The sequence below is a fragment of the Arachis stenosperma genome, chromosome 3 (assembly GCF_014773155.1).
Source record: "Arachis stenosperma cultivar V10309 chromosome 3, arast.V10309.gnm1.PFL2, whole genome shotgun sequence".
NCBI lineage: Eukaryota > Viridiplantae > Streptophyta > Magnoliopsida > Fabales > Fabaceae > Arachis > Arachis stenosperma.
In genome coordinates this window covers 545,039-571,836 of record NC_080379.1, presented here as the reverse complement: position 1 = coordinate 571,836, position 26,798 = coordinate 545,039, and the positions used below count along the sequence as shown (strand labels likewise).

The 26,798-nt window shown below is 34.5% G+C and overlaps 3 protein-coding genes across 4 annotated transcripts; 2 read left to right on the top strand and 1 right to left on the bottom strand.

Annotated features, from left to right (window-relative positions):
- The first annotated feature begins 1,139 nt into the window (after positions 1–1,139).
- LOC130968416 (vacuolar protein sorting-associated protein 41 homolog) lies at positions 1,140–8,698 on the top strand. The gene is made up of 19 exons (XM_057893677.1): positions 1,140–1,713; positions 2,074–2,343; positions 2,462–2,641; positions 2,837–3,097; positions 3,685–3,817; positions 3,904–3,994; positions 4,578–4,680; positions 5,180–5,283; positions 5,359–5,452; positions 5,557–5,712; positions 5,792–5,854; positions 6,018–6,083; positions 6,426–6,626; positions 7,006–7,083; positions 7,165–7,284; positions 7,374–7,454; positions 7,600–7,685; positions 7,940–8,021; positions 8,118–8,698. Exons 1-19 carry the CDS (start codon positions 1,450–1,452, stop codon positions 8,547–8,549), a joined length of 2,865 nt encoding a protein of 954 aa, XP_057749660.1. The 5' UTR covers positions 1,140–1,449; the 3' UTR covers positions 8,550–8,698.
- A 5,249-nt stretch (positions 8,699–13,947) lies between these two features.
- On the top strand, positions 13,948–19,781 carry LOC130970736 (protein argonaute 5). Its single transcript, XM_057896905.1, has 22 exons — positions 13,948–14,591; positions 14,740–14,966; positions 15,106–15,261; positions 15,354–15,487; positions 15,612–15,718; positions 15,963–16,066; positions 16,172–16,310; positions 16,412–16,528; positions 16,600–16,707; positions 16,792–16,863; positions 17,082–17,204; positions 17,300–17,450; positions 17,526–17,647; positions 17,737–17,874; positions 17,967–18,109; positions 18,191–18,253; positions 18,346–18,409; positions 18,556–18,691; positions 18,844–18,917; positions 19,018–19,112; positions 19,210–19,241; positions 19,342–19,781. Exons 1-22 carry the CDS (start codon positions 14,163–14,165, stop codon positions 19,503–19,505), a joined length of 2,898 nt encoding a protein of 965 aa, XP_057752888.1. The 5' UTR covers positions 13,948–14,162; the 3' UTR covers positions 19,506–19,781.
- Positions 19,782–20,107: 326 nt separating this feature from the next.
- LOC130970737 (aspartic proteinase 36-like) lies at positions 20,108–24,204 on the bottom strand. 2 transcript variants are annotated; one of them, XM_057896906.1, is made up of 10 exons: positions 23,724–24,204; positions 23,371–23,500; positions 23,001–23,251; positions 22,661–22,888; positions 22,111–22,273; positions 21,944–22,017; positions 21,733–21,829; positions 21,261–21,327; positions 20,877–20,948; positions 20,108–20,744 (listed from the first exon to the last, which is right to left on the bottom strand). In XM_057896906.1, the coding sequence occupies exons 1-10, from the start codon at positions 23,954–23,956 to the stop codon at positions 20,587–20,589; spliced, it is 1,473 nt and encodes a 490-aa protein (XP_057752889.1). In that variant the 5' UTR covers positions 23,957–24,204; the 3' UTR covers positions 20,108–20,586. The 2 variants fall into 2 exon arrangements, with proteins under 2 accessions (XP_057752889.1, XP_057752890.1); XM_057896907.1 differs by lacking the exon at positions 23,724–24,204 and having other exon boundaries at positions 23,001–23,264; positions 23,371–23,452.
- Between the last annotated feature and the right edge of the window lie 2,594 nt (positions 24,205–26,798).

The following is a 26,798-nucleotide window of genomic DNA, read 5'->3' as shown; positions in this document are numbered from 1 at the left end:
GAGAGAATTATTTTGGATAAAGAATGACAAGAAAAATGGTGAAAATTGGGGGTAAGGATAAAGAGTGTTATTGGAGCTCCTCATTTGTCTTACAATAAGGTATTGCAGTGCTTCTAAGTTAAAACATATAAGATTGAGCACATTTGTATATGACAGTTATAAAGCAATATAGCTGATCAACACTGGATCAACAAAAAAATGGAGAAAAAGATGACCATCCATCTACACATGACTACTCATGAGGCCATAAATTTTATGAGAAAAGAGTTTGACCTAACTATATATCTAAAGATGTAAAAGAGGTAAGAGAGATGATCATTGGTAATGAGAAAGAATAATATAAAAAGTTAAGGAACTACTTGTTAGAGATCAGAAATAATTCAAGATCTACTACACAGTTAGATGTAATTCTAATACCATAGTCATTCATTTTTGACAAAATGTATGTTTCGAAGCTTGCAAACTTGGGTTTTATGCATAATTTTATGTGTATATTTTAATCTATTTTATCAGATAATTTTATTGGGTATGTTGAAAGAATTTATTAATTGATTCAAAGACAAAGTCTTCGTAGATTTGAGCTCTATTTAAGGGGTTTATTATCGGCTAATGAGTTGCTGCATGTACAAAGTGTAATTCAAACTCCAGACATTTATTTAAACAGACGAGTGAGTTAATCAATCAACCAATCTAAATTGGTTTAATGAGAATTTTTTAATTGGACTATTAAATCCATTTTTACTCATTTACATTTACAAACAAAGGCCGAAACTCATCTTTGTCTAACATAATAAAGCCCACGACCTCCATTGAATGCACCAAATTTAGAAGGGAGCCTGAGGAGGTGTGTGCTGGTTTATTTGTGGGCTTAGGCCCTGTCCACGAAATGACCCAAAAAAAAGACGAAAGGGAGCATGACTGCATGAGGGATTGATCTCAAGGGAAACGCTGTTGACCTCACAAAAAAAAAAAGGAGGAAAAAATCAATAATAAGGACTGCAAGTCTGCACCGCAAAAAATAAATAAAAAATTGCTTCTCACTAGCACAGCACAAAATTACAACACCCTTGACGTTCTATCCTTTGTCGTTTACCCCGTTAATTAATCACCCTAACTACTACAGTACTCCTACTGATGCTAGTTAGCTAGCTAAGCACCGTTTCTACTTTCTAAGCATTTTCAATTCACGAACCTTCCATTCATCACTTCCCACTTTCCCCCCTTTGATTCACCATTCAACTTCAACGACAATTTTCCATTTCAACCACAATTAAGAAGAATATATGTAACATAACAAAATAGTAAAAATAAGAACGGGGGTTTTCTCAGAGAAAGAGAAAGAAAAAGGAGGAAGGGAAAATATTTTCTGCTGCAACCAAACAGATCCGTTCTCTCATCGGAGGAGAAAAGAAGTCCAGAACCACGAGGCAGCCGGGGATAACCATCCGAATGGCTCCGATTCCGTCAGAGAACGGTGTAGATGGAGACGACGAGAGAGAAGAAGAGGAAGAGGAAGAAGTTGAAGAAGACGAAGAAGAGGAGGAGGAAGAAGAAGATGAAGAGGAGCCACGGCTTAAGTACCAGAGAATGGGAGGGAGCATACCTACGATGCTTGCCACCGATGCTGCGTCATGCATCGCCGTCGCCGAGCGGATGATCGCGCTAGGCACTCAGTGCGGCACCGTTCACATCCTCGATTTTCTCGGCAATCAGGTTCACTACTAACCTTTTTTTTTTTTGTAGTTGTCGCACTTTGTTCCTATCCTAATTTACTGCTTCAGCCTGTGTGAATTCGAGCTCTTATTGCTCAAATTGGACCTCGATAGATCGAATTCGAGGGTGAATACTGAATACAATAGTTCTTGTGTTCGATGTCCATCAATATACTGGTTATGAAGTTTGCGCAGCATATTCGGATAAATTTATGAGAGCTAGGTTTCTCAAATTAAAAGTATTTTTATGATAGCTAGGTTTTTAGTTAGCTGTTGTCACTTGTCATGTGATAGTGATGGCAGAATGCTTGAATGATTGTGGTGTTGTTATTTTGTAATTTGTTAGAGCCACTTGTTGCAGGTGAAAGAATTCGCCGCCCATGCTTCCGTTGTCAACGACCTTAGCTTTGACATAGAAGGGGAATTTATTGGAAGCTGTTCTGATGATGGATCAGTTGTTATAAACAGTCTCTTCACTGATGAGAAAATGAAATTTGAGTACCAACGACCAATGAAAGCGATTGCATTGGACCCTGAATATGCAAGGAATGCGTCTAGGAGATTTGTTGCTGGTGGTTTAGCAGGTCATTTGTATTTAAATTCGAAGAAATGGTTGGGCTATCGTGACCAGGTTTGTAAGATCATTTTAACCTTTTCAACTATCTCCCAATGTTACTTTTTGGTTTGTCAGCTAAATAAATACCCTGCCCTATACCTAACGATCTCCCCACATCCAACAAAAAATAAAGGTTTTGCATACCGGGGAAGGCCCAATACATGCTGTGACATGGAGAACAAGTCTTGTTGCTTGGGCAAATGATGCAGGGGTGAAGGTTTATGATACTGCTAATGACCAGCGTATAACATTTATCGAAAGACCGCGAGGAAGCCCACGTCCTGAGCTTCTGCGTCCTCACTTGGTTTGGCAGGTTTGTCAACAATTTATGTTGGAATGCTATTGGGTTATATCATGCTGGCAAGCAGAGTCCACTGCTATGATTGAAGACTTGTTTAACTGCTTTCAAGTTTGAATATCAGCAGTAGCATTATTTCATTTGTTATTGCATCTTTACTTGAGAAAAAATGTTTCAAGTTGTAACTTAATATCTGTTTGATGCTTACAGGATGACACCCTCTTGGTTATTGGCTGGGGAACATCTGTGAAAATTGTTTCTCTAAGGACAAATAACCATAAAGCAGCCAATGGGACATACAGGCAAGTTCCTTTGTCTGGTATGGTGCAGGTTGATATTATGGCATCCTTTCAAACTGGCTATTTCATATCAGGCATTGCCCCCTTTGGTGATGTATTGGTAGTTCTAGCTTATATTCCTGGAGAGGAAGATGAAAATAAGGATTTTAGTAGTACCGCTCCTTCGCGGCAGGTAATATATATTCGTTTCATATGATGGAAAAATCGAAACTCTAACTTAATGCTCGCTGTACGTTCCTTTCTTTACCTCTTATAAGCTATAACCATTAATCTGAGTTCATTCTTTTGCATTATCACTTAAAATAAAGGGAGCTGTTTTTGAGAATCTTAATTTACACTTGTCATTCTGGTCCACAATACTTTGATATATTGGAAATTTGCAATTTATTTTATTTTTATGTGATGTATAAAATAATGAACTGGCTTAAATGGAAAATCTTACATTTCTTTATAATATTGGATAAGGTACAGTACCAAACTTATTGAGGGTATATATCATTTTAATTAATATTTTTTGTAATTCAATTCCTAACTTGCATAATTTGCTTCTGTAGAGAGCGTTTTAACACATAATTGCATATTGTTAGCTGCATTTAATTACGTGATGAATAAATAAATTAATTGTGTTTAACACGTAACACATAATTCCATGTTGCATGTTTTAGAATGGAAGAGAAGTGAGGTGTACTTATGTTGTCCTCCTCATTTAATTTGGAGCTTTGCTATGTTTTTAAGGCAAATAAATATAATTTTCAACAGGGCAATGCACAAAGGCCAGAAGTTAGAATAGTATCATGGAATAATGATGAACTTTCAACTGATGCTCTACCGGTACATGGGTTTGAGCATTACAAGGCGAAAGACTATTCTCTTGCTCATGCTCCTTTCTCAGGTTAAAGTTTGGTTAGTGTTGTTTAGGTTTGTGTTTTCAGAATGGAGTAGTTCTACCTCAAAATATTTGTTTTCATTCACATGTAGGTAGCAGCTATGCTGGTGGTCAGTGGGCTGCAGGTGATGAACCACTTTACTATATTGTATCCCCAAAAGATGTAGTTATTGCAAAGCCAAGGTTACTTTTAGTTTCTTTATCCTTATTTGATGTTATCAAGTTTTGATGCATTCACATTGAATTATCATCACCATTCACCATTCACATTGTCACCTTGACTTGCCAGCTGACTGGTTGGCACGGAAGAATGTACCGACCATTCTGTTTCACATATTGATGTTGTCAATGATATTATCAGGAACATCATTGGTTAATCTTTTTATTAATAACAGTTGATGTCTCGTGGTGCCTACAAAATATTGCTCTCCTCTGTGTGAGATTCTTTAACTCAACAATTGCCAAAGGAATACAATCCTTCTTTAAAATATTTTTTTTTTTGGTTTTCAGCCAATAACTCACTTCCCCTTCAATGTAAGCTGTTATTGCCATTAGCACTGTGAGCAAATTACTTCATTCATCACTACCCTCAAAGGACTTGAACTGTTGAACATTCAAGTCAAAGCAAACTAAGTTTGTCCTGGGTCAAACTTCGCTGAAATACTTTATATTATGTTTAAAATGTGAAGTTTGTGCTATAAGATTCTATAGAGTAAAAAATAGTAAATTAAAATTTGGATAGAAGTTGATGCATTTTAATAATCAGGGATACGGAAGATCATATTGCTTGGCTTCTTCAGCATGGGTGGCATGAAAAAGCTTTGGCTGCAGTTGAATCTGGTCAGGGACGCAGTGAACTTCTTGATGAGGTAGAGATTTTTCAAGTCTTTTTATAATAATTAAAGTTGGATGTGTAAAAATGTAGAATAACATAGAACATAACTGGAATAAGGACATACATATATGCCGCTCTGAAGGCACTTGTTTATGTTGATTGCATGTATCTGAAGGTTCTTCAAATATTCTGTTTCTCAGTAAATCTTTTACTTTTTTCATAATTTATTTTGCTCCCAATAAAACTACATAATATTATACACTCAAGATGCAAGCTCAAAAGAAAATGAAATGCAATCTCTATATCTGCCCATTTAGTTAATTAACATTGCATGTATAAAATTGATTTCTTTAATATTGAAGCTTGATTGGTGTTCTATTTTTCATCTCATTTTAATATTTGTTTCTATAGAAAAGCCATACCATATGTCATGTATTACATGTCTTGGTCAATGAATTGTTACCTTCTGCAGAATTTGCCCATTTTTTAGCTAATTAAGACTTAAATTTTCATTTTTACTACTATCTCTGCAGGTAGGATCGAGGTACCTAGATCATTTGATTGTGGAACGAAAATATGGTGAAGCAGCTTCTCTATGTCCCAAGTTGCTGCGAGGATCAGCTTCAGCATGGGAGAGGTACTGCATGGCATTAGTAGTTCTGTTTGCAGTTTGTAATTTGTTATTCAGTTACTGATGGAATGTATTCAACAGATGGGTATTTCACTTTGCCCACCTTCGTCAACTCCCTGTTTTGGTTCCTTACATGCCAACAGAAAACCCTAGACTGCGTGATACTGCTTATGAGGTAGGCTAAAACAAAGCAGCGCTTTCAAAACTGATGTGCTTACGTGGTATCTGTTTTGAACTGATGTGGGACCAAAAACTTTGATTTTGATTTTGGTTCTACAGGTTGCCCTTGTGGCATTGGCTACAAATCCATCTTATCATAAGGATCTCTTGTCCACTGTGAAATCTTGGCCATCTGTAATTTATTCTGCGTTACCTGTAATTTCAGCCATCGAACCTCAGCTCAATACTTCATCCATGACCGATTCGCTCAAGGAGGTTAGCCTGATTATTATGTTTTTCTTTTTTGAATCTTTTTTACCATTTTGGACATTAACTTGTACTTGTTCTTTGCCAGGCATTGGCAGAGTTGTATGTTATTGCTGGGCAATACGATAAAGCATTTTCATTTTATGCTGATGTACGTTTTCTGATAAATTTTTCCAGTGTTCAGGCAGCTATTAAATTAATTAAATATCATTCAAATGCTTTGATAGTAGGATAAATAGTCTTTAGTCTATTTGTTTTGACTGTTAATTCACTTCCCTTTTCTTTTTTCTTTTTCTTTTATTTGAAATTTTCAGCTTATGAAACCAGAACTCTTTGATTTCATTGATAAATATAACCTACAAGATTCAATCCATGAAAAGGTAAAATTATACTTTGTAGCAATTGATCTTCAAATTTCATGTTTTTATATGATTTTGTGGTATTCTCTGATGTGCAAAATCATATTTCTCATCTTTGTTGGCATTCTATTGCAGCATCCGATGAATTTCATTTACAAGCTTCAGTGCAATATATTAGAATCTTGAACAAACATGTTTGCAATAGTTGTGGATTGAGATTGAACATTTCTCAGACATTTATAGGGTTAAAAAAGTAGATTGATCTTCTTCTTGAAGATGGACATATTTTCATTTTCTATCTTGTTTTTGTTCTCATTAACTGATAAATGGACTGTTACTTGTTTACTTTTGCTGCTTGTTCAGGTTGTCCAATTGATGATGTTGGATTGCAAGCGTGCAGTTCCTTTATTGATCCAGCATAGGGACTTAATAAGTCCACAAGAAGTTGTGAAGCAACTTCTAAATGCTGATGTTAAGTGTGACTGCAGATACTTTTTACATTTGTATCTCCATTCACTATTTGAAGTAAATCCGCATGCTGGGAAAGACTTTCATGATATACAGGTAGGCTATTTTCCTTTAATTTAAGCATTGCAGGCTTCCTTTTGTTTGGGTGCTAAGGTGAACCTTATTGCTGTAAATTTGTGTTTGCAACCTTTTAGGTTTTAACAGACTCTAGCCATGCCCTGCTTTTGTAATGCATTTCTTTGTGATAATCCAGCTACTTCATTATGTGCTTCAATTGTAATACCATACCCATATTCATATACCATATGCATTTTGGTGATGGGGTTTTCCCCATTTATCTTCAAATAGTGCCTGGTTGTTATGATATTTGTTTTGTGCTGCTTAACACGAATAATGGTTCGTATGTGCTGAATGCAATTAAAAGTTACTTTTTATGACATTCAATAATCTGGTTTTTTTGGTCTTGTGTGCATAGGTAGAACTCTATGCAGATTATGATCCAAAGATGCTGCTACCTTTTCTACATAGCAGTCAGCACTATACTCTTGAGAAGGTTTGTGGTGAACCAATGGCAACTTTGACCATTGTATGTATGCATTCACATGTGAATCAAATTCTCAATTCATCTTTTCAGGCCTATGAAATTTGCACTAAAAAAGAGCTACTGAAGGAGCAAGTTTTCATCTTAGGAAGGATGGGAAACTCAAAGCAAGCCCTAGCAGTTATTATAAATAAACTGGGGGACATTAAGGAGGTGTTTCTCTTTCTCTATTGAAGTGGTTTTCTGAATCTTGAATCAAGATTTAGGGATTTTAAGTTTGAGGTGGTTTTTATGTTATACAGGCTGTAGAGTTTGTCACTATGCAGAATGATGATGAACTCTGGGAAGAATTAATCAAGCAATGCATTGACAAGCCTGAAATGGTATATCATGATAACTGGATTGTGCATTTAAATATGGGATTGTTTTGTTGCTTTTAGAAAAATTTGTTCCCTCTAAAATAATTTGTTGCTTTTAAATATCCTGCTCTTTCTCAGCCTACTCTGAACGTGGTTTTTTGAACAACAGGTGGGCATGCTATTGGAGCACACAGTTGGAAATCTTGATCCCCTCTACATTGTAAATAAGGTTCCCAATGGGTTGGAAATACCTCGGTAAGTAATAAAATTATAAAGGTGATTTAATGTAACAGCAATCATGGAACATACATAGGCAAATTGTTGGTACACATAAGATTTTCAATGGGTTGAAAATACCTCAGCAAGTAATAGATGTGGTTTAAAATAGAACATATGCAGGTAAAAGTATTAGTATTTGTAGTTCTCATTAATTAGGGACCACCTTTCTCACTATTTCTGGTTATATGCTGCATGTTTGCAAAACTTTAATTCTGTTTGCTTTTCTACAGGCTCAGGGATCGTCTGGTTAAAATTATCACTGATTACAGGACTGAAACTTCGCTTAGACATGGGTGCAATGATATCCTTAAGGTTTGTTTTTCCTCTTCACTGGTCATCCTTCACTAAGCAGAAAGGAAAATTCTAGAATCTCATGAACTTGATACCTTACAATATCTCACTGAATAGGCGGACTGTGTCAACCTTTTAATCAAGTACTACAAGGAGGCACGGCATGGAATTTCTTTAGGTAGTGAAGAAGACGAGCCACGAATCAAAAATAGTGATACTCATGATTCTTCAAAATCCCTTGGTCTGAGAAACATGGAAGTGAAGTCAAAGACCAGGGGAGGTGGAAGATGTTGTATATGTTTTGATCCTTTCTCTATACAGAATGTTTCAGTCATTGCTTTCTTTTGCTGTCATGCTTACCACACAACTTGTCTCACGGATTCGTCGTACACTAGTAATAATAGCAAGAAAGAGATTAAGAGCAATTCCCGAGAAACATATGATGATTACAATGATTATATGGATGAGGAGGAGGAGGAAGAGGATGAAGAAGCCGAATTGGGTGCCCCTCGAATGCGTTGTATATTGTGTACTACTGCTGCTAGTTGAATGTGCTTGTGGTGTTGTATGTGTCGACGGCTTTTTTGTTTGCATGATTTGAGGTTTGAGTATAGTTCCCATGCACGAGGAATGTGTGTATTATCATCTTGTCAATTTTTTCAATATGATTATATAGTTTTTCTTTTTCTTTTGTGTAATTACCTTTTTACGTAGTTTTTCTTTTTCTTGAAATGTGTTCTTTTCGAGAGATCACGATAAACTTAGTAGTTGAATGAGTACATTTGGAATTTCAGCAAGTGGTTTCAAATTCGTAGTATTCCATCGAGTGATAGGTACTTCAAGAAGCGAAAAGTGAAATATGACTAAATTTTACATCTGAATTTCTTCATGTCACCTTCAATGCTAAATGACCCAAAAGAAACATCGTAACAGCACTAAATTCGAAGGTATGTTACGGTAGGTGATTCACCACATTCACAATCTTCTTGCCCCCTAGGCATTAACTCATTAATTTACCATTATAGTATTTCGAAGAACTGAAAATGCTGTATTAAGCAAAATGCTTCAATTGGGGTGATTAAGACCCTTTTCATGTATACACATCGAGAGTTCAATTTAGAGAATGTTCAATGCTGCTTTATAACAGGCATTTATCTTTTGAATTCCTCAACGTAGCTTTCTTAAGACCAGGTCAGTGGTCATGATGATTATGGCTTACTAGAGTTTTAGAGTAATACTACGAAAAATATGAAATTTTTCGCTAACAAGTATCTTAGTTTTAAGGTACAAAATTGGAAGAATAAAAAATAGGTATTCTGCCTAATCTGATGTGTCTATAATAAGTTGAAATTCTTAATTACTGCATATAAGCATCAATTCGAGAGCAATTCATGAAACATTTTAACTTTTTGGGCATAATACATCAGTAGAGAACATGATGCATGATGCTATGAAATGAGGGAAATACATGGGATTAATAGTTGTCAAATCAATAATTATACAATACACACAAAATCAAATCAATCTTTCAAGGTGGAAACTCAGGTGCAGTCGACTTCACGTGAAGTTGATAGTTGAGAGTCATTAGATGATTTGACTAATTTAACTAAATTTTCATCTAACGGTTCTCAACTATCAACTTCACGTGAAATTGACTGCATATGAGTTTTTACCATCTTTCAAATGTAATATGTTGGTTCGAATCTTCTTTGGTTGTGCTCTTCTATCACCTTTACTGCATAAAAAGCCAACATATTCCATCTATGGTCTTCAATTATTGTCCTTGATTTTCGCTCCTTTCTTGACTTGTATTCACTTTCTCCTTGAAACTAGACATTTGTGTTATGGAATATGTCTTTATGCTGCTTGTGTTGTTTCTTAAAATCTCAACTCCCAATTTATATCCATCCTATGTACCTACTTTACAATGTATTTATTATCAACCATCGTTTTTACATGTTTTTTGCCCATCTCTTCCGGACAAATTGTAAGGACATTTACAACCCAACCAGTAATACATCTCCTTTTGACTCACCACTCACTAAATCGCCCATATAACAATGTATCTCTCCATTTGGTTCCTATAAATGCCCACCAATATAAAATATATTTCTGTCTGATTTATACAAAATACAATTCCACCATATGCATCCTCCTCAAATTGGATAACAACATATTATGAGAGCCAGAGACATAAATAATAATTCTTTTAATTTATTTAAAAAAACATTTTCACCAAATTAATTATTGATGACCATTAATCCTTTTTATAATGCAAAATATGAACCTAGTTTTTAAGAGATTTGCTAGCAGTATTATTTTTTTTCATGAATTGAAAGATCCATATACAGTTCATCCAGGTAATCCCAAATAAAAAAATAAGTATACCTATTTAAAAATAATTATTTTTGTTATTAAATATATACAAAAAAAATAAATATAAAATTAATTAAGATAATAAATACTTTAACTAATATAATATATATTATGTATTGCAGGGTATTAGAAAGTTTATCAGACAGTCTTATTTTTGTTCACATTAATATATCAACCTTAACTTCTTTACTATGAAAGAGCAATTTTAGTTATTTGTTTTGTATTAATATTGTTATGCATAATATATATAATTGCATTGGAGCTAAAATTATAAGCATTATTACTGCAAGGTCTCAATGCTTGGACATACTTCAAGCAGAACAAAGTGACCCACAATGGCTGGTCAATCAGAGACAAATTAAAGTCAATATAATTACAAGTGGGATTGTTGAGCATCAAATTGATCGATTAGTAAGTTAATAAATAAAGAAATAAACCCACAATAATAATAATAACAAGAGTATTTTCATAAATCTATGTAATTATGTGTTATGTTCCGTTGACTTGTATCAACATAATGTGTAGTAGTGTATCCAAGTAAAGACGAAATTCATGACAACAACAAAAGCAAGTTCCCAAGCATAAATTAGTATTTGTGCAAATTATTATTCAATCGGATCAATGACATATTTAATTCATACCAAAACAAACAAAAAAATGAAGTATATTCTTAAATCCCAACTCCCAAACCGTTCTAAGACCATGCAGACACCCCAGATGTTCAGCCATAAACGCGCTGCAATGACCCATATTGGCTTCTAGGCACTAGCTATAGAGAATTTACCATCCCATAAAATATTCCATACCTGATCCCTTAGCACCTATGATCTCAATGATTTCTTGTTGAAAGTGTTCTTGTAAGAATTGAATATCCCATCCCCCCCTCTTCAGTTAGAGCAGCCATATTGAGGTCCTCCTCCATGTTACTAGTGGTTTTATGTATTAGGCTTGGTTCATTCCTAATCCATGATCTTAATAAGTTCGTAGCAGATAATTCACACATCTTACGGGTTATGGGACTAAATCCTCGTTTTGGTCTTTGAAATTCACGCGATTACTCAATTTGGTTTTCGAAATTCAAAATTACTTATACTAATCTTCCAAATTCAAGTTCGGGCACTAATATAGTCCCTCAATTCTTTCTGGCAATGATTAGATAAACGGAGTGCTAAAATGACACCCTCCCTGCCACACTGATAATTAGTAAATGACGTTGTTTATTCTTAGTGTCCAAACAAGTCAAAAATAAAGAATAGTGGAAGTAGAAAAGAAAAAAAATATTTTATTTTGAGTCTCCATCGTTTCTTCTCCTTTCGTATAAAAAAGCGACGACAATTCTAACTTGTTTAGATGTCAAGGGTAAACGAAGTCATTTACTCATCATCCAGCATGGCAAAAAAGGTGTCATCTCAGCATTTCGTTTGTTTAGTCGAAAGATCATATTGGTGTCCAAACTTAAATCTGGATGACCAATATAGATAATTTTAAATTTCGAAGACCAAAACGAATAATCGCTTAGTCGGGTTATTGGGTTATGACTCGTGACGCAAGGTTACGTTACAATGATGACTTCACAAACGTGTGAAAATATAAAAAATAGTAGCGAATTGTTTTTTTTTTAATTTCAAGATATAAAAATGGAATTTTAAATCGCATAAAGTAATATAAAGAGGACAACAAATTGAAAGAGAAAGTGAAATTTTAATGACTTTCATATTAAACATATTATAATGGGATCGAGTAATTCTATATACATAATTTTTTGTGTTGTGTGTTAAAAATAATTGATAAAAAATGAAAACATAAAACAATTGTCTTTTATAGAAAAACATATGTGCATAAAAATTTGTGTAAATATTATTTTTCAAAGTGATCCTGTACCTAATGATTGTATCATTTTAAAAATATTTTTCGTCAATCTTAAAATATTTATCTCTATTCACAAAAGAAAGGTCCTTAATTAAAATGTATTATACTCGGAAGTAATGAAGGGTCAATTTTTTCGTTATGGAACCCATGAATGTGATGTGCCTGGATATGAAAATAGGGCGTGCTAGACAAAATTGTGGGACAGTTAGAACTCGGACCCTGCGAGTTCTGTGTTGGCAAAAATTGCTTAACAAATCGGAGGGTCCGATTTGGTAGGGGCTGAAATTTGAATTTCACAGCATGCAAATCGGATGGTGCGTTTTGTATATATATATGAATTTTTGTATGAATCCGTATTCTTAGCTACAACTCGGACCGTCCGACAAGCTATGAAGAACTCGTATGGTCCGATTTGTGGTGTTCTGATACCACACATAGGTCAAGCACCTCTCTTCTCCATAATCACGTCCAATCCAACCTTTGCCTCCATATTAAAATTAAAAAACGCAAGTAATGAATATATACCTTACCTCTCCAAACAGGATTTATCATCAACTTAAAATAAAAAGAATAATGATCAAAAAATAAAAGATTTGGATCTTCTAAAGTTTGAATTTTATTTTATAGAGTAAAGTATAATTTCTCATAATTTATTTTATAAGTAAGACAAAAAATAAATATGAGAAAAAAATTATTCAAAAATAAAAATTATATTTTATTCTCTAAAATACAAATTTAAAATTTAAAAGATCCAAATACAAAAGAAAAAGTAAAACGTCTGTTGACGTTCAAGTTTGGCTTTTCTTTTGAGCTTCCATGAAAAAGCAATGCAATTAAGGAGTTGCCATGTAAGCACTAAGCAGCCTCTCGATCTCTCTCTCTTCGAAGCTTCCAAAATCAAACTTCAAACGCCAATGCCTTCTTAACGAAGTTGTCAACTATACGGACGCGCATGGGAATTTGTTTCTATTCTTCAACTCCATCCATGGGCCCCCGTTTTTTATTTGCTTAAAAACATATTATTTCAAAGAAAATAAAATATTTAATTAAAGTAATAAGTGTTGTAACACTTAAGAAAAGTAACATCGTAGTTTTTACAATCATGCACAGAGCATTTTTGTGTTAAGAAAACAAATGCAAATATTTAATGGAATCTATAAATCTATAAAATTATCATTTTTCGGGTTCATCAACCTTAGAAGAAGTTGACCCGTGTTTTTCGTTTCAATTTTGTATGGAAACATGGAATCCATAGAAATTGGTGGAGCTGGAGCTCAGGGGCCGCAGTGTTGTGTTTAACTGTTAAGTGTAAACGATTGAGGAATTTGAAAAAATCAGAAATAAATGTTAAAGCAATCACTCGTCTCCGCCGCCTGATGTGCTCATGTTATCGGTTTTCTGTTTTTGTCTTGATTTTCCTCATCCATTTACCTCACGCGCTTCTCACTACACCCTTCGTTTATTATTCAGCTTGCTCCACACGCCATTCACTTCTCAGGGAGCGTGCACCTTCTTCGCCATCACCGTTAGGTGACATTCCTCTCAACATATATAATAATAATACCAACACACACAACCAAATTTAAATATAATAATAATTACTAATTAGTAATTAGTAACTTTGATTTGTGATTTTCGATTTATTGATTTTATTCGACTGAATCATTATCACTAGGGAAAAGAGAGGGAGGGAAAATAAAAAGAAAATAAAATAAGAGCAGGAGCAAAAAGTTTTCCAACTTCGCCACTACACCACTCGTCCCTGTTTCTTCAGTTTCGTACGGTTTAGTGTGACTCTTCTGTCACCAAAACCGTGCGCTCTATAAAAGCACACAATCGTCACTACTAACCACTCGCCACCTACACTCTCTATCTCTATAACCGCTTCCCCTTCCTTCATTTCCTTCTTCTCCGACAATGTCCCACCGTAACAAACCTTCTCCATCTGATTCCGCCGCCGGAAGAGGCCGCGGCCGTGGTCGTGGACCTGGTCCGGCGCAATCCGTTCCTGCTGTTCGTCCGTCAGCTCCGACAACGTCATACGCTCCTCCTGATCCGTCAGTGCCATTTGCACCTCCTGCTGCGCCGGGACCCGTGATCGGTTCGTCCACCTCGACTCCTCCTCTCGCTGCTGTTGCTTCTGCTTCCGCGTCGAGCTCGATGGCGCCAGAGGCGGTAACTGCCGGCGTTGAGAAGCTCGCATTGCAGCCGGTGGCGCCGCCTTCGTCGTCGAAGGCACTGCGGATTCCAAGACGGCCAGGTTTTGGAACACTCGGAATGAAGATTCAGGTTCGCGCGAACCACTTCCTGGTTCAGGTTGCTGATCGTGATCTCCACCACTACGACGTGAGTGAAATCCTCTCAAAAGTTCTCTTCCATTCTTTGCTTTTCTGAATCTCTTTACTCTTTCTCACTCTGTTTTCCTGTGTTGAATTTTGAAATTAATGTAATGTATGATGAATTAACATGCATAAAATTAATTTGGTTTCCTCAGGTTGCTATCACTCCTGAGGTAACTGCTAAGAGCATTAGAAGAATTCTGGTGAACCTACTGGTGACGAAGTATCTCAAGACGAACCTCGGGAATCGCATTCCAGCTTTTGACGGTAATAAGAACCTCTACACTGCTGGACGGTTACCGTTTGAGTCGCAGGACTTCATCGTCAAGCTTTCCGATGATGATCGCAAAGGTTCTGCTGCTGCTGTTTCTGGTTCGGCTAGGTTTGTGTGTGCTTAGAAAAACTTTGTTGACTATATATTTCAGCTCATTTCATCGTTCTAGAGAATGTATATTATGAAAATGCTAACTAGTTATTTGATTTTGTGTGTTCTTTTTTCACATTTTATTTTTATGGAGCAGCAAAAAAGGCGAAAGGGAGTTCAAAATTACGATCCGATTTGCTGCGAAGGTGGAACTTCAGAATCTTATTCAGTTCCTTAGATGCCAGCAGCAGGAAATTCCACAAGATACCATACAAGCTCTTGATGTTGCCTTGCGTGCGTTGCCATCCGAAAAGTGGGTTTCACTCTATCTTTGGTGTTGCATTCCCATTTTTTAGCTCAAAATAGGTTCTATAGTGATGTTGTGTTTTTTGGTTCTGTATTTAGGTATAATATTTCGGGGAGATCGTTTTTTTCGCCATTGCTGGGGCAACAAGGGTCGCTTGGTGGTGGGATAGAATACTGGAGGGGTTATTATCAAAGCCTTCGCCCCACTCAGATGGGACTTTCGCTTAATATTGGTTTTGCTTCTTTTTTTTTTTTTTTTTTTCTTTTTAGTAGTTTCTTTACATGATGTTCTTGGTTTTGTTGATGCTAAGTGCATTAAATAACTTACTGTGACAACTGACTATCCTTATTCTGCAGATGTGTCAGCAAGGTCCTACTATGAACCAATTCTTGTTATTGACTTCATTGGGAAACACTTTAATTTTGATTTGTCTAGGCGTCTGTCTGACCAAGATCGTGTTAAGGTATTTTATTATTGGACTTTTTCTGTTGTAATCATCGAGTTTGCAAAATCCCTTGGTAGACAGATACACAGGATGAAAGTTTGTTTTTGGTTTTCTATAGACTATAGAGTACTATAACTTGAGTATGTGAAAATAGACAGGAGGGAAACTGAAACAAACCATTGGACTGTAATATTCCACAAGAAATTTGTTGTTCTTTCATTGTGAACTGTCTCTTATATCTGTTATTTGCCTGGGAATTTAGATTAAGAAAGCTTTAAGAGGGATCAAGGTGGAAGTTCGCAACAATGAGAATATTAGAGGCTACAAGGTTACTGGAGTCTCAAAGGAGCCCTTATATGAGTTAACGTAAGCAGTTTTTCATTATGACTCAATTTGTACCATTATCTTTGTTTACTTTCGCCATTATATGTAATGACTGACTATTGGTTTCTGTACTTTATTGCTTCTTAGGTTTACTCTTGATGACAATGCAACAAAAAAATCAGTTGTTCAATACTTTCATGAGAAATATGGTATCCAATTGAGATATCTGAATCTTCCTGCTATCCAAGCTGGAAGCGATGCAAAACCTGCCTATTTGCCTATGGAGGTTTATTTCTTAACTAATACTCTTGTTTACACTAATTGTTTATACACTTGCATGCTGTTCATTGTTTTATAGATTTCATTTCTGCTTACCTTTTTTTATAGGTTTGTTGGATTGCTTCTGGACAGAGGTATACTAAGAGATTAAATGAGACCCAAGTAACTGCACTTCTGAAGGCAAATTGTCAGCGTCCTCAAGAAAGGGAAAACTACATCAAACAGGTAGCTTTGTATTGTATTGTATCATTGTCATGTGATGGTGTGTGCAAATATTCAGCATTCTGTTCTATCAGATTGCCAGGCAAAACAACTTTAACAATGACAAATATGCTCGGGAATTTGGGATTAGTGTAGCGGCGGATCTGCCATTGGTTGATGCTCGAGTCTTGCAACCTCCAATGGTATATGCATTACTACTTGAGAATTGAGATAATTTTGTAGCTTCTTTTCCTCTTTATTAACTGATGTATTTACCTTTCTTGCAGCTGAGATATCATGATACTGGAAAAGAAAAAATGGTTAACCCACAGATGGGTGCGTGGAATATGATTAATAAGGTTAGCACATGAATGTGAAAAGTTTCATTTTAATGGGTGTTTTGTACTTAGTATAATGACCGATTTGCAATTTAACATGATCATTTTGCCAACTATTTTAATAAAGCTGAATATTATTTTACTTTACAATATTGTTATTTCTTTTATATTTTATTATATCATTTGTTTTTGTGGTAAACTTAATTTATACACTAAGATAACCTTTCTATGTTTTATAGAAAATGTATGGTGGTGGGACAGTGCAAAATTGGACTTGTATCAATTTTTCTAGAAAAGTGAACAGAGATTTGCCGTCTCAGTTTTGTGCTGAATTGATCAGCATGTGTGTTAGTAAGGGAATGGTATGATATACTTTAGATACTTGCATGATTATTTTACACGATTCACAGGCATCTTGAACATAACAGCATTGTTTTATCAATTTTTATTTGGACAGATTTTCAAAAGAGAGCCTCTAATTCCAATAATTTCATCTCATCCCAATGCAATAGAGAGAGCTCTTGCTGAAGTTCATGATAAGTGTAAGAAGACTGGGAAGAACCTTGACCTTTTGATAATAATTCTACCCGACTCAAAGGGGTCTTATGGTAAGTTCTCTTTACCCCAAATCAAAATCCAAGTTGTAAGGTTTGTTTCTTCATGCTTTACTGGTTTCGTTGTAGGAACAATAAAGCGGAAATGTGAAACAGAACTAGGAATAGTGTCTCAGTGCTGTCTACCAAATCATGCTTATCAGATGAAGAAGCAGTATCTTGAAAATGTTTCTCTCAAAATAAATGTCAAGGTAACCTGAAAAATGTGGAGCTCTGCATTGTTTCTATAATTTTTTTGTACTGCTTCAAAATTATAAATTTGCAATTATTGATTGTTCAGGTTGGTGGTCAAAACCTGGTGTTACATGATGCAGCTCTCCGTAACATTCCCTTTTTATCTGATATGCCAACTTTAATCTTAGGAGCTGATGTAACACATCCACAACCAGGGGAAGACTCAGCTCCCTCTATTGCTGCAGTAAGCAACTTGTCTCTCTCTCTCTCTATCTCTCTCCCTTACTGAAGTTTTATACTGGAGCTTTTTTTTTCTACTGTTTATTATTTTTGTAGGTTGTGGGATCCATAGATTGGCCTCTGGTCACACAGTACAGAGCAATTGTTTCTGCCCAGATGCACCGTCAAGAAATCATTCAGGATCTTTATAAAACTACAGTGGTTCCGAATAAGGGAATTGTGCCTGGTGGAATGATCAGGTAAGTGTGATTATAAACGTGCAATTCCATTTCCACTTTTGAGGGAAACTTGATTGATAGTCTCATTTAATTTTATCACAGGGAGCTGCTCATGGCCTTTTACAAAAAAACAAAGCAGAAGCCTGACAGGATTATATTCTACAGGTTGGATTCTGTCTGAACAAAACATGTAATATAATTCAATGATCATTTTTTTAAAAACATTTGATCGATTATATCAATTCTTGCATTGGCAGAGATGGAGTCAGTGAGGGACAGTTCAATCAAGTTTTGCTTCATGAGATGGATGCAATAAGACAGGTGTGGCTTGCTGAAGAAATTTTTTGGTGCAATAACCTTGTGCCTTTTAGATGGAAAAAATAGAAAGAACTTCCTAAGTGACTAGTATTCTTTTACTTGTATTTTTCAAAATACACGTTGAATGTAACAATTTTGTTATTCCCCAGGCTTGCGCCTCCTTGCAGGCGGATTATCAGCCCCGAGTTACGTTTGTCGTTGTTCAGAAACGCCATCACACTCGCTTCTTCCCTGCTGATCACAGAAGACGTGATCAAACCGACAAAAGTGGAAATATACTGCCAGGTTTCACATTTTCACCAAAAGAACTTTGTCATTTGATTATTTTGTACCAAATTGGGTTCATATCCTTCGACATGATGTCCATGTGTTACATTGTATTTCTATACGCTCTGCATTGTACTTAGAGTATTATTTTTATGTATAATCCTTTAAAGGTACTGTTGTTGACACCAAAATTTGCCACCCTTGGGAGCACGATTTCTACCTCAACAGCCATGCTGGAATTCAAGTAATAATCACTTTTGTGCTTGACTCAGCTATGGGTTATTATTCAATTACGCATTTCATTTATTACAATTTTATTTAATCATTGAAAAATTATGACTCAGGGAACCAGTCGGCCTACTCATTATCATATGCTGTTTGATGAAAACAACTTCACTGCTGATGGATTCCAGACTTTGACTAATAACTTATGTTACACGTAATTTTCGTCACTCAAATATCTTTCCTATAGTCGATTTGTTTGGTTTGTATATCCGGTTATTCTTATACCTTTGTTATTATTAAAATACATTCAGGTATGCCAGGTGCACTCGTTCAGTATCAATAGGTTAGATCCTCTCTATTTGCTATGTAGCTCTAATACTTTGATCATTCTTTTACCGTCATCATCACCATTTTAATAAAAACAAATTGATTATTGTTTGCAGTTCCTCCTGCATATTATGCGCACTTAGCCGCATTTCGAGCTCGCTACTACATCGAAGGTGAAATGTCAGAAGGGGATTCTGCGAGTAGGGGCGGCGGCGGTAGAGTGATGTTAGACTTGCCTGCAGTCAAGGACAATGTCAAGGAAGTCATGTTTTATTGCTGAAATGCGCCTCTAGTTGATTTATCAGTTTTCAAGCAACAAGTTAAGCTACTCTTAAAGTACGAAAGAAATGGATTTTATTACGTGTTTTTGGGTTATAAAACTGCATGGATTTAGGATTATATTAAGAACTCATTATGGGAATAAAAGTTTAGTAGAAGATCACATATAATTGGAAACATTTGCTTTCTTCCCCAATGCACATATAATTTATGGTTACACCAAGCTAAGTTATTAAACAATTATGTCACAGGTAACATTATATGTTCGTTGTTATTATTTTAAGCCGTATAATATTTAATCTTTTTATACAATATACAACACCCGATAGGTTACTTTTGTGCCAGTGAACTTGAAAATCAGCAATGCCGTTTTAATACACCATCATTTTCGTAAATAACAATGTCAAAGCAGTAATATTTTAATTGTCAAGAAACTACAGGATTTAATTACCATGCAGATATTTTGTATATTGAACATAACATATTTTGAGATATACTCTAGCATGGCACTAAGCCATTTTCAACAATCATTTTATGCTGACTAATAAAAAATACAATACAAAAATAAAATGAAAGTGATGCAAAATGCAGCAACCGAAAAAATGTACAAATGTGTGAATATAACTTTTTGTAAGTTGTAACTACAACTCAATATTAACCACCTGTGAATTTACAATGCTACCGCCAAAGAAGAATAAAAAGAACCCCGAGGAACAATTTGATTCCACAGGGCTCTAAATAAAGAGCTGTGACATAACTAAGCAGGCACCTGAAGCTAAAAAATCAAGCCTATTGCACAAGTGACAACCCAAATAATGTTGTGAGAAACTGAGGATAGATCTTCTAATTTGTAAAGCTTTACATGATTTAGTCGTGTGTAGATTTTCACTATGAATTAGAATTTTCAGTGGAATCAAAATTTTAACCACCTTCCTAATCAACGGTGAGAATCTACACGACTAAATTACGTGAATTTTTCACTATGCATTCCCTAATATGTGATCTTGCCGATTGCCACATCTTAGGGCATATACATATACAAGGCCAAAAAGAAAAGAAGAATTAGTTACAATCCTCAAATGCTACAAAACTAGAAGGTATAAGAAGAAAGCCATGACCCCAATGTGTATCAACTTGTGAGGTCCATCTTGTAACGAAGTGCTTCCACTTAGCTCTCCTGCATTCACAAATTCACTTCTTCCTCCCCCCGTTGATGCAGTGACGTTAACGGACAACGAACCTATAGAATTTTTAAATACAATCATATATTGGCTTCAAAACTAGCATCCCCTGCTCGTTTTTTTTTTTTTTTTACATTCAATTATATAACGCCACATCAATAAAGTGTCTGAGTAGTGTAGCTGTAACTTACAGTCATAGTTAGTCCACCCAATGCGCTGATGAGCAAGATCATAGATAAAAATTTTATCTTTTAATACAAGGTCTGTAAGAAAAGAATGTAGTGTTATCAGGGTCTTAGCATTGAAGAGAAGAAATAACAAGGATCACTAACTTGATGATAAACAACTATTTATGAAGAAGAGTAATGTTTTCTAATTAATATTCTAGCATGTTGTGTGTAGAAACATATTCATAATTTGATTATGCATAGTTAGGTAAGAAAAGCTTATCAATATGGCACATTTTCATTCTAAATAAAGCTTTTTAAAGATTCAATTATCTATGCTTTCAAGATATCAACAAATAAAACAGCATTATTGTAGGACTTAAGAAAGTTTCTAAACTATCATTATACCTCCTAGAATTGTTATGCCTTCACCTGGGATTTTTTGAAAGCCAATACACCACACTGCTCCATCAACCTGTACACAAAAGATACATCATTATGAGGAATAAGCATGAAGGTAGTTAATGCCTTAAACCATGTCTATGTTTCACTGTGATGATGCTCTGGAATGAGTCTTAAGACTTTCCCCTACGATAAAAGTCGATTTGATGGTGGTGGTGGTGGAATTATAAGAGATGTTTTTCTTTCCCCCAAGGGAAGTTATTCTATTTAAGAAGTTTTCATGGAAATTGAATAATAAAGTAGCAGGCACATGACACACCTTTATAAAGAGTGGCAAAGTTTTGAAACCATTCTTTAAGTGGCAAACAAGTGGAAGGAAAGAAAAGAATCAGACTGATTGATGATGAATCCTCATCAATTGTCAAATATAATTCACACCAACTATGAAAAAAGATGTCTTTGCAAAACAAGTTCTTACAATAGGATTCTGTTGTATGAGGTAGTCCTGTGGTCTTAGAACCAAAGATGCACCACCGGCAAAATTCAGACTTACTTGAGGAAATGTGTCGGAAACACTGAAAAATTAGAGAAAGAGAGTGTCAAGATCCTTGAAATTTCAGCATCCAATCAGGAGAAAAAGATTGTAATTAAAAAAAAAAAAAACACCATAAAATATCTGCAAACATAACCTGCTGGATATTAAGAAGCACGGACTTCCCTTGGAAAGAACAGTGCGTACAGATGGTGGAACTGCAGCTACAATCTGCATGAACAACGTTGTCATTTACACAGAGCTTCGAAGCAATATCGACCATTGACAAATCGGACAAAAAGAAATTATCCCATTGAAACTCACCGCATTGACAAACGGGTTGTAAGCCTCTTCGGCAAGGTATGCCAAAGTTGTTCCAGAATCTATAATGGTACCTCTGTTGCTTGATGTAGCAAAAACTGTAGGATCAATTGGCAATGGTTGACCATTGACAGAGATGCTCTGCAGATTTAAATTGTAATGAGGCCTGAAAAATTTTCCAAGCAATTAGTCTAATTTCTTTTCTCAAAGAAGATTCCCTCTAGAGATCATTTCAATTGTTTTAGCAGTGATATTCTTAAAATACGGAATTCTAATTGAACTTCTGTATGATATTTAAGGATGCATATTATCGATTGAGTTTAAGCTTCAATAGAAGCCAACATATGAGGAAGAATTTCAATCTTCAAGTCAAATTCATAAACTAAATGATAAATATTGTACTAAAATTTCATTAAAGCCATCAATCTATGCTCCATTTATCGAAGAATTCATACAATCAACAGCATTTATATAGTACTTAACATACACCAAAAAAGCAGGTAATATAAAGAAACCAAAAAATCAAGCATTTCAATTCAATGAAAGAACTTACTGTGATGGAACAAGTGGACTATAAATTATGTTTGGTTCCACAATATCTCCGAGTACCAATATCCCCCCACCACTATTATCACCCTTCAGGCAATGCGAGAACACTCTCGGGGCTATTCCTTGCGAAGAGAGCTGGGAGATGACAGACATTTCCTGCTGCCCAAATCCAAATATTCCATCAATCGCTCTATCAGACTTAGTCAACTCCCCGGTCTGTAGATTGCTACAACTGCTCCATACCACAACATACAAAGTAATTATTTCCTTGTTTAAACTAATAAACACTGGGGGATAAATTAGGGAATGCTGCTTTCAACTATTCGAGGCTTGTGATTTCTCACCCGAAAACTATAGGCGTCGAAGAATTTGCTGTCACGGATCCCTCGAAAATACTTGCAAAATGCATCAAGTCTGATACATAATAGCCTGAAGTCCCACTACCATCTCCATACTGGAATGTGTAAGTGCATTGGTTGCTCTGAGTAGAACAGCTCGTATCCGAGGACTCCTCTCCACTCCTACACCTTTGGTCCAAACAAGAGATCAATGAGGATGTTGATGAACTCCCCGGGTCGAAATAATTGAGCTGAATCTGCAACAAAATTCTACCAACAATGATAACATTGACAAGTCCTAGCATTATATTGACCTACTGTAACATTTATATTGGCATTGAACTTAATCTTTCAAATGAGTCAAAACTGAACTTACTTGAAGGCCACTTGTCTCAGGGCAACCATTGCAGGAACCACAACTAACCCAAAGAACATCACTGCCAGTGTCAATCTGCACATGAAACTCCCTTGGAGGAGAACCCAACCTCACCTTTGTATAGTAAAGCCTGCAACAACCCAAATTTTCATTGAACAAGCTAATAAATAAACAATTCACTCTGCTACCATTACAACAAGAAAAATTGAGAACTGATAATAACAAAAAGAACTAAACAAAAAGCTTTAATTTTGCATTTTAAATTAAAAGAATCTTCTTTGACAAAGACCGATGAGAGTAACTGAGTAACAGAAGAAATGAAGCAAATTTGGAAGTGAAATTGGAGAAATTACCCGACTTGGGATGGATCGAAGGTGCCCCTAACAGGGAAATCGACAACATAGGTAGTTGTTGTTTGCTGCAACAGCCTTCGATGTCTGACAGAGTCCCATGCTTTGAGCTGGCTCAACTCCACTCCATGGTTCGTCGGAAAAGCTCGCTCGAGCGGGAGAGTCACCGGAGAAGGCCACACCGCCGGAGCTAGAAGAAGCAGCAGTACGGCGGAGAAGAGAAGTGCGGCAGGCATGAGTGTCGGTTGTTGGCGTAAGAATAAGAATAAGAGAGGGGAAAAAGCAAAAGTGGGCGAGAGAGAGAGAGGCTAGAATATAAGAACAAAGAGTAAAAGAGAACAAAGGTTAAGGTTATCGTTAAGGAGGTGGTTGTTATTTTTGGTTGGATTCATGATCGTAATTTTTGGAGATACAGAAACAGAAGAAGAGAGAGAGAGGATTCGAAAATGCAAAGTCCAAGTTGGAAGTTGGAAACTGCCAGTTCCAAAACAGACTCATCAATTGGATTTACGTATAATGCCTGCTTTTTATATTACACTCTGTCACAATTAAAATACTCCTTTTTTTTTAAATAAAATAAGTGATGCTTAGTATTATATTAGCACTTCATTTGCAATGTTGGTGTATATTACAAATCAACAAATATTAAAAAAATTACAGACACAAAAAATTAATATATATTAATTAATTTTGTAACTAACCTTTTTTTGTATATGTAATATTTTTGTTTAATTTCTACACAATTCTTTAGTCTTTTAAATACAAAATAATCAAAATAACTATATAAAGAATTTAGCCAAAGATGGCCCAAAAACATTGTTAAGAGAAAGATTTATTTTTTCAATATATTAAATACATAAAAACTTACAAACTATTATTTTATTTATATTTTTATAATTTTTTTGTTATTTGACTTTGGGCCAAACCAAGCCTCTTTATTTTTAAAACATATAATTAGCTAGGTTTCAATTTAAAAGATGTATCAAGTCAAATTTCACATTTTAAACCAATAAAATAAGTTCTCCATTGGTCAAATCAGGTCTTAGGTTCCCCTAATTAGTTTCTCCTATGTTAAGCGCTGTGTATGAACTTAGTAGCTACCCTCTTTAATGCATGAAAGATAAAATAAAAAAATAAAAATAAAAAACATATATATTTAGGTACAGAAATACTAATATTCGTCCTATAAATGATAAACTCGTGCTTAATGATTAAGTCATCTTAATTTTGGACACAAATCTCTAGGTAAATACTACTCCACTTTCTTTTTGGTTTTTACTAAACTTGTAACTCACTCAAATGATTGGTTTTGAACTTTGCCAGAGACAGAAGTAGAACAACTGTGCAACCACAATAATTTTCTGCATGAAAATTATAATTTTCTTTTCAAAGTTATTAAAAAAGTTTATGAAATTCGTCCGCCAAGATGAGATATTTCTGCTTACCAAACACAGTACCCACACGCCAGCAGTCCCACCTTTTTTATGTCTATATAAAATTGTTGTTTTTAAATATATTGAATTTTTTTTCTATAATAAAATGAGTTTTTTTTTATTTTTTATTTTATTTTAATGAAGCCCATCAATTCATTGAACTCTATTGTTATAAATTTAATTAATATTATTTAAATTGTAAAATAGATATGGAAGATTATTTATATTATTATTTCATATTTTACAATTAAAATTAAATTGGTAAAATTATTATAAAAAAATAAAGTATATTTTTTTCTGAAATCTACTAAATATTTTAAAAACACCCACTATTTTAATTTATTTTAATTTTGTTCTAAAAAATTTTAATCTATATTAAATATATTTTTTATAGATAAATTTTTAAAAAATTTAGGACTAATCTAACAATAATGTATGATATATAACTATGACTGATTTGTTTATGTCAAAGGTTGTTTTTGTAAAATTGTTACTGAATTGTTCTTAATTTTTTTAAAAATTAACGGTTAAAAATATATTTGATGCAAATTGAAATTTAAAAAAAAAATTATGAGTAATTTTAAAGCTTTTAACAAATTTCATAGATAAAAAATATACATAAAAAACGTTTACTTACAATCATAATACTTAAAATATTATTTTGGCTTATAAGCTAATTTTTAGTTTAAAATTATCAATTTCGATTATAAAATTTTATTTAACAAAAAAAATGCCCCAATTTTATACAGACTTAAACATACATAGAATTTTCAACATCAAAAGTAGGGCATGACCAGAAAAAAAAAATCGAAAGTAGGAGAAATATTCTTTATTTGTTTCCTTTTAAACTAGTAAATTATTGGATCAAACGGATAATCCATTTTCCTTTTAAAAAATGGGTGCCACACTTGGGTGAAAAGTATCATTAATCTTATATAGAATCTTGCTATCAATGGTTCTGTTTATTTTCTATTGGTGAGTAGAATATTAGTATAGGAAAAACACTATAACTCAACCTTTACTTTATTTTCTCACAAATATGTAGGAAAAAATATGTAGGTCACAAATATTTTTTTTCAGGAAAATAAATAAACAAAATAAAAAATTCTTTCATATAGTGTTTTCCCCTCAAATTGAAGTTGCAATAATATAAATATTTTCTCAAAACATATGATGAGAACTACTTAAAGTATATATCTTTTGCGTGATAAAACTAGCTATATAACCAAAAAGCTATAATTATAATTAAGAATTTTAAATAATTACTTAATCACTCATCATATAAATACATACAAATTTAAAAGGTCATAAGAAAGTGAGGGATTGGAAAAGTATTTTGATCTTTTGCTATGTTCAATTTTATATCACTTTTAATAAATGAAGGTCCAATCCCAACTATCCAAAATTTTAAAATTGACATTAGGTTGTCGGTTTTTATAAGGAAAATGCCTTCCACATCCTCTGTCCACCATATTCATCTTTTGTGCTGCAATGTGGAAGATAATTATATTTTATATAAAGCCGAAAATAGCCAAAGTTCCTATATCCCTATTTAATTGATTATTTGTTTTTTGTTTGTCTTATTTCTCCTTACAAATATATTGCTTTTGTTAACATATATCATTTATTGATATTTGGTCAGACT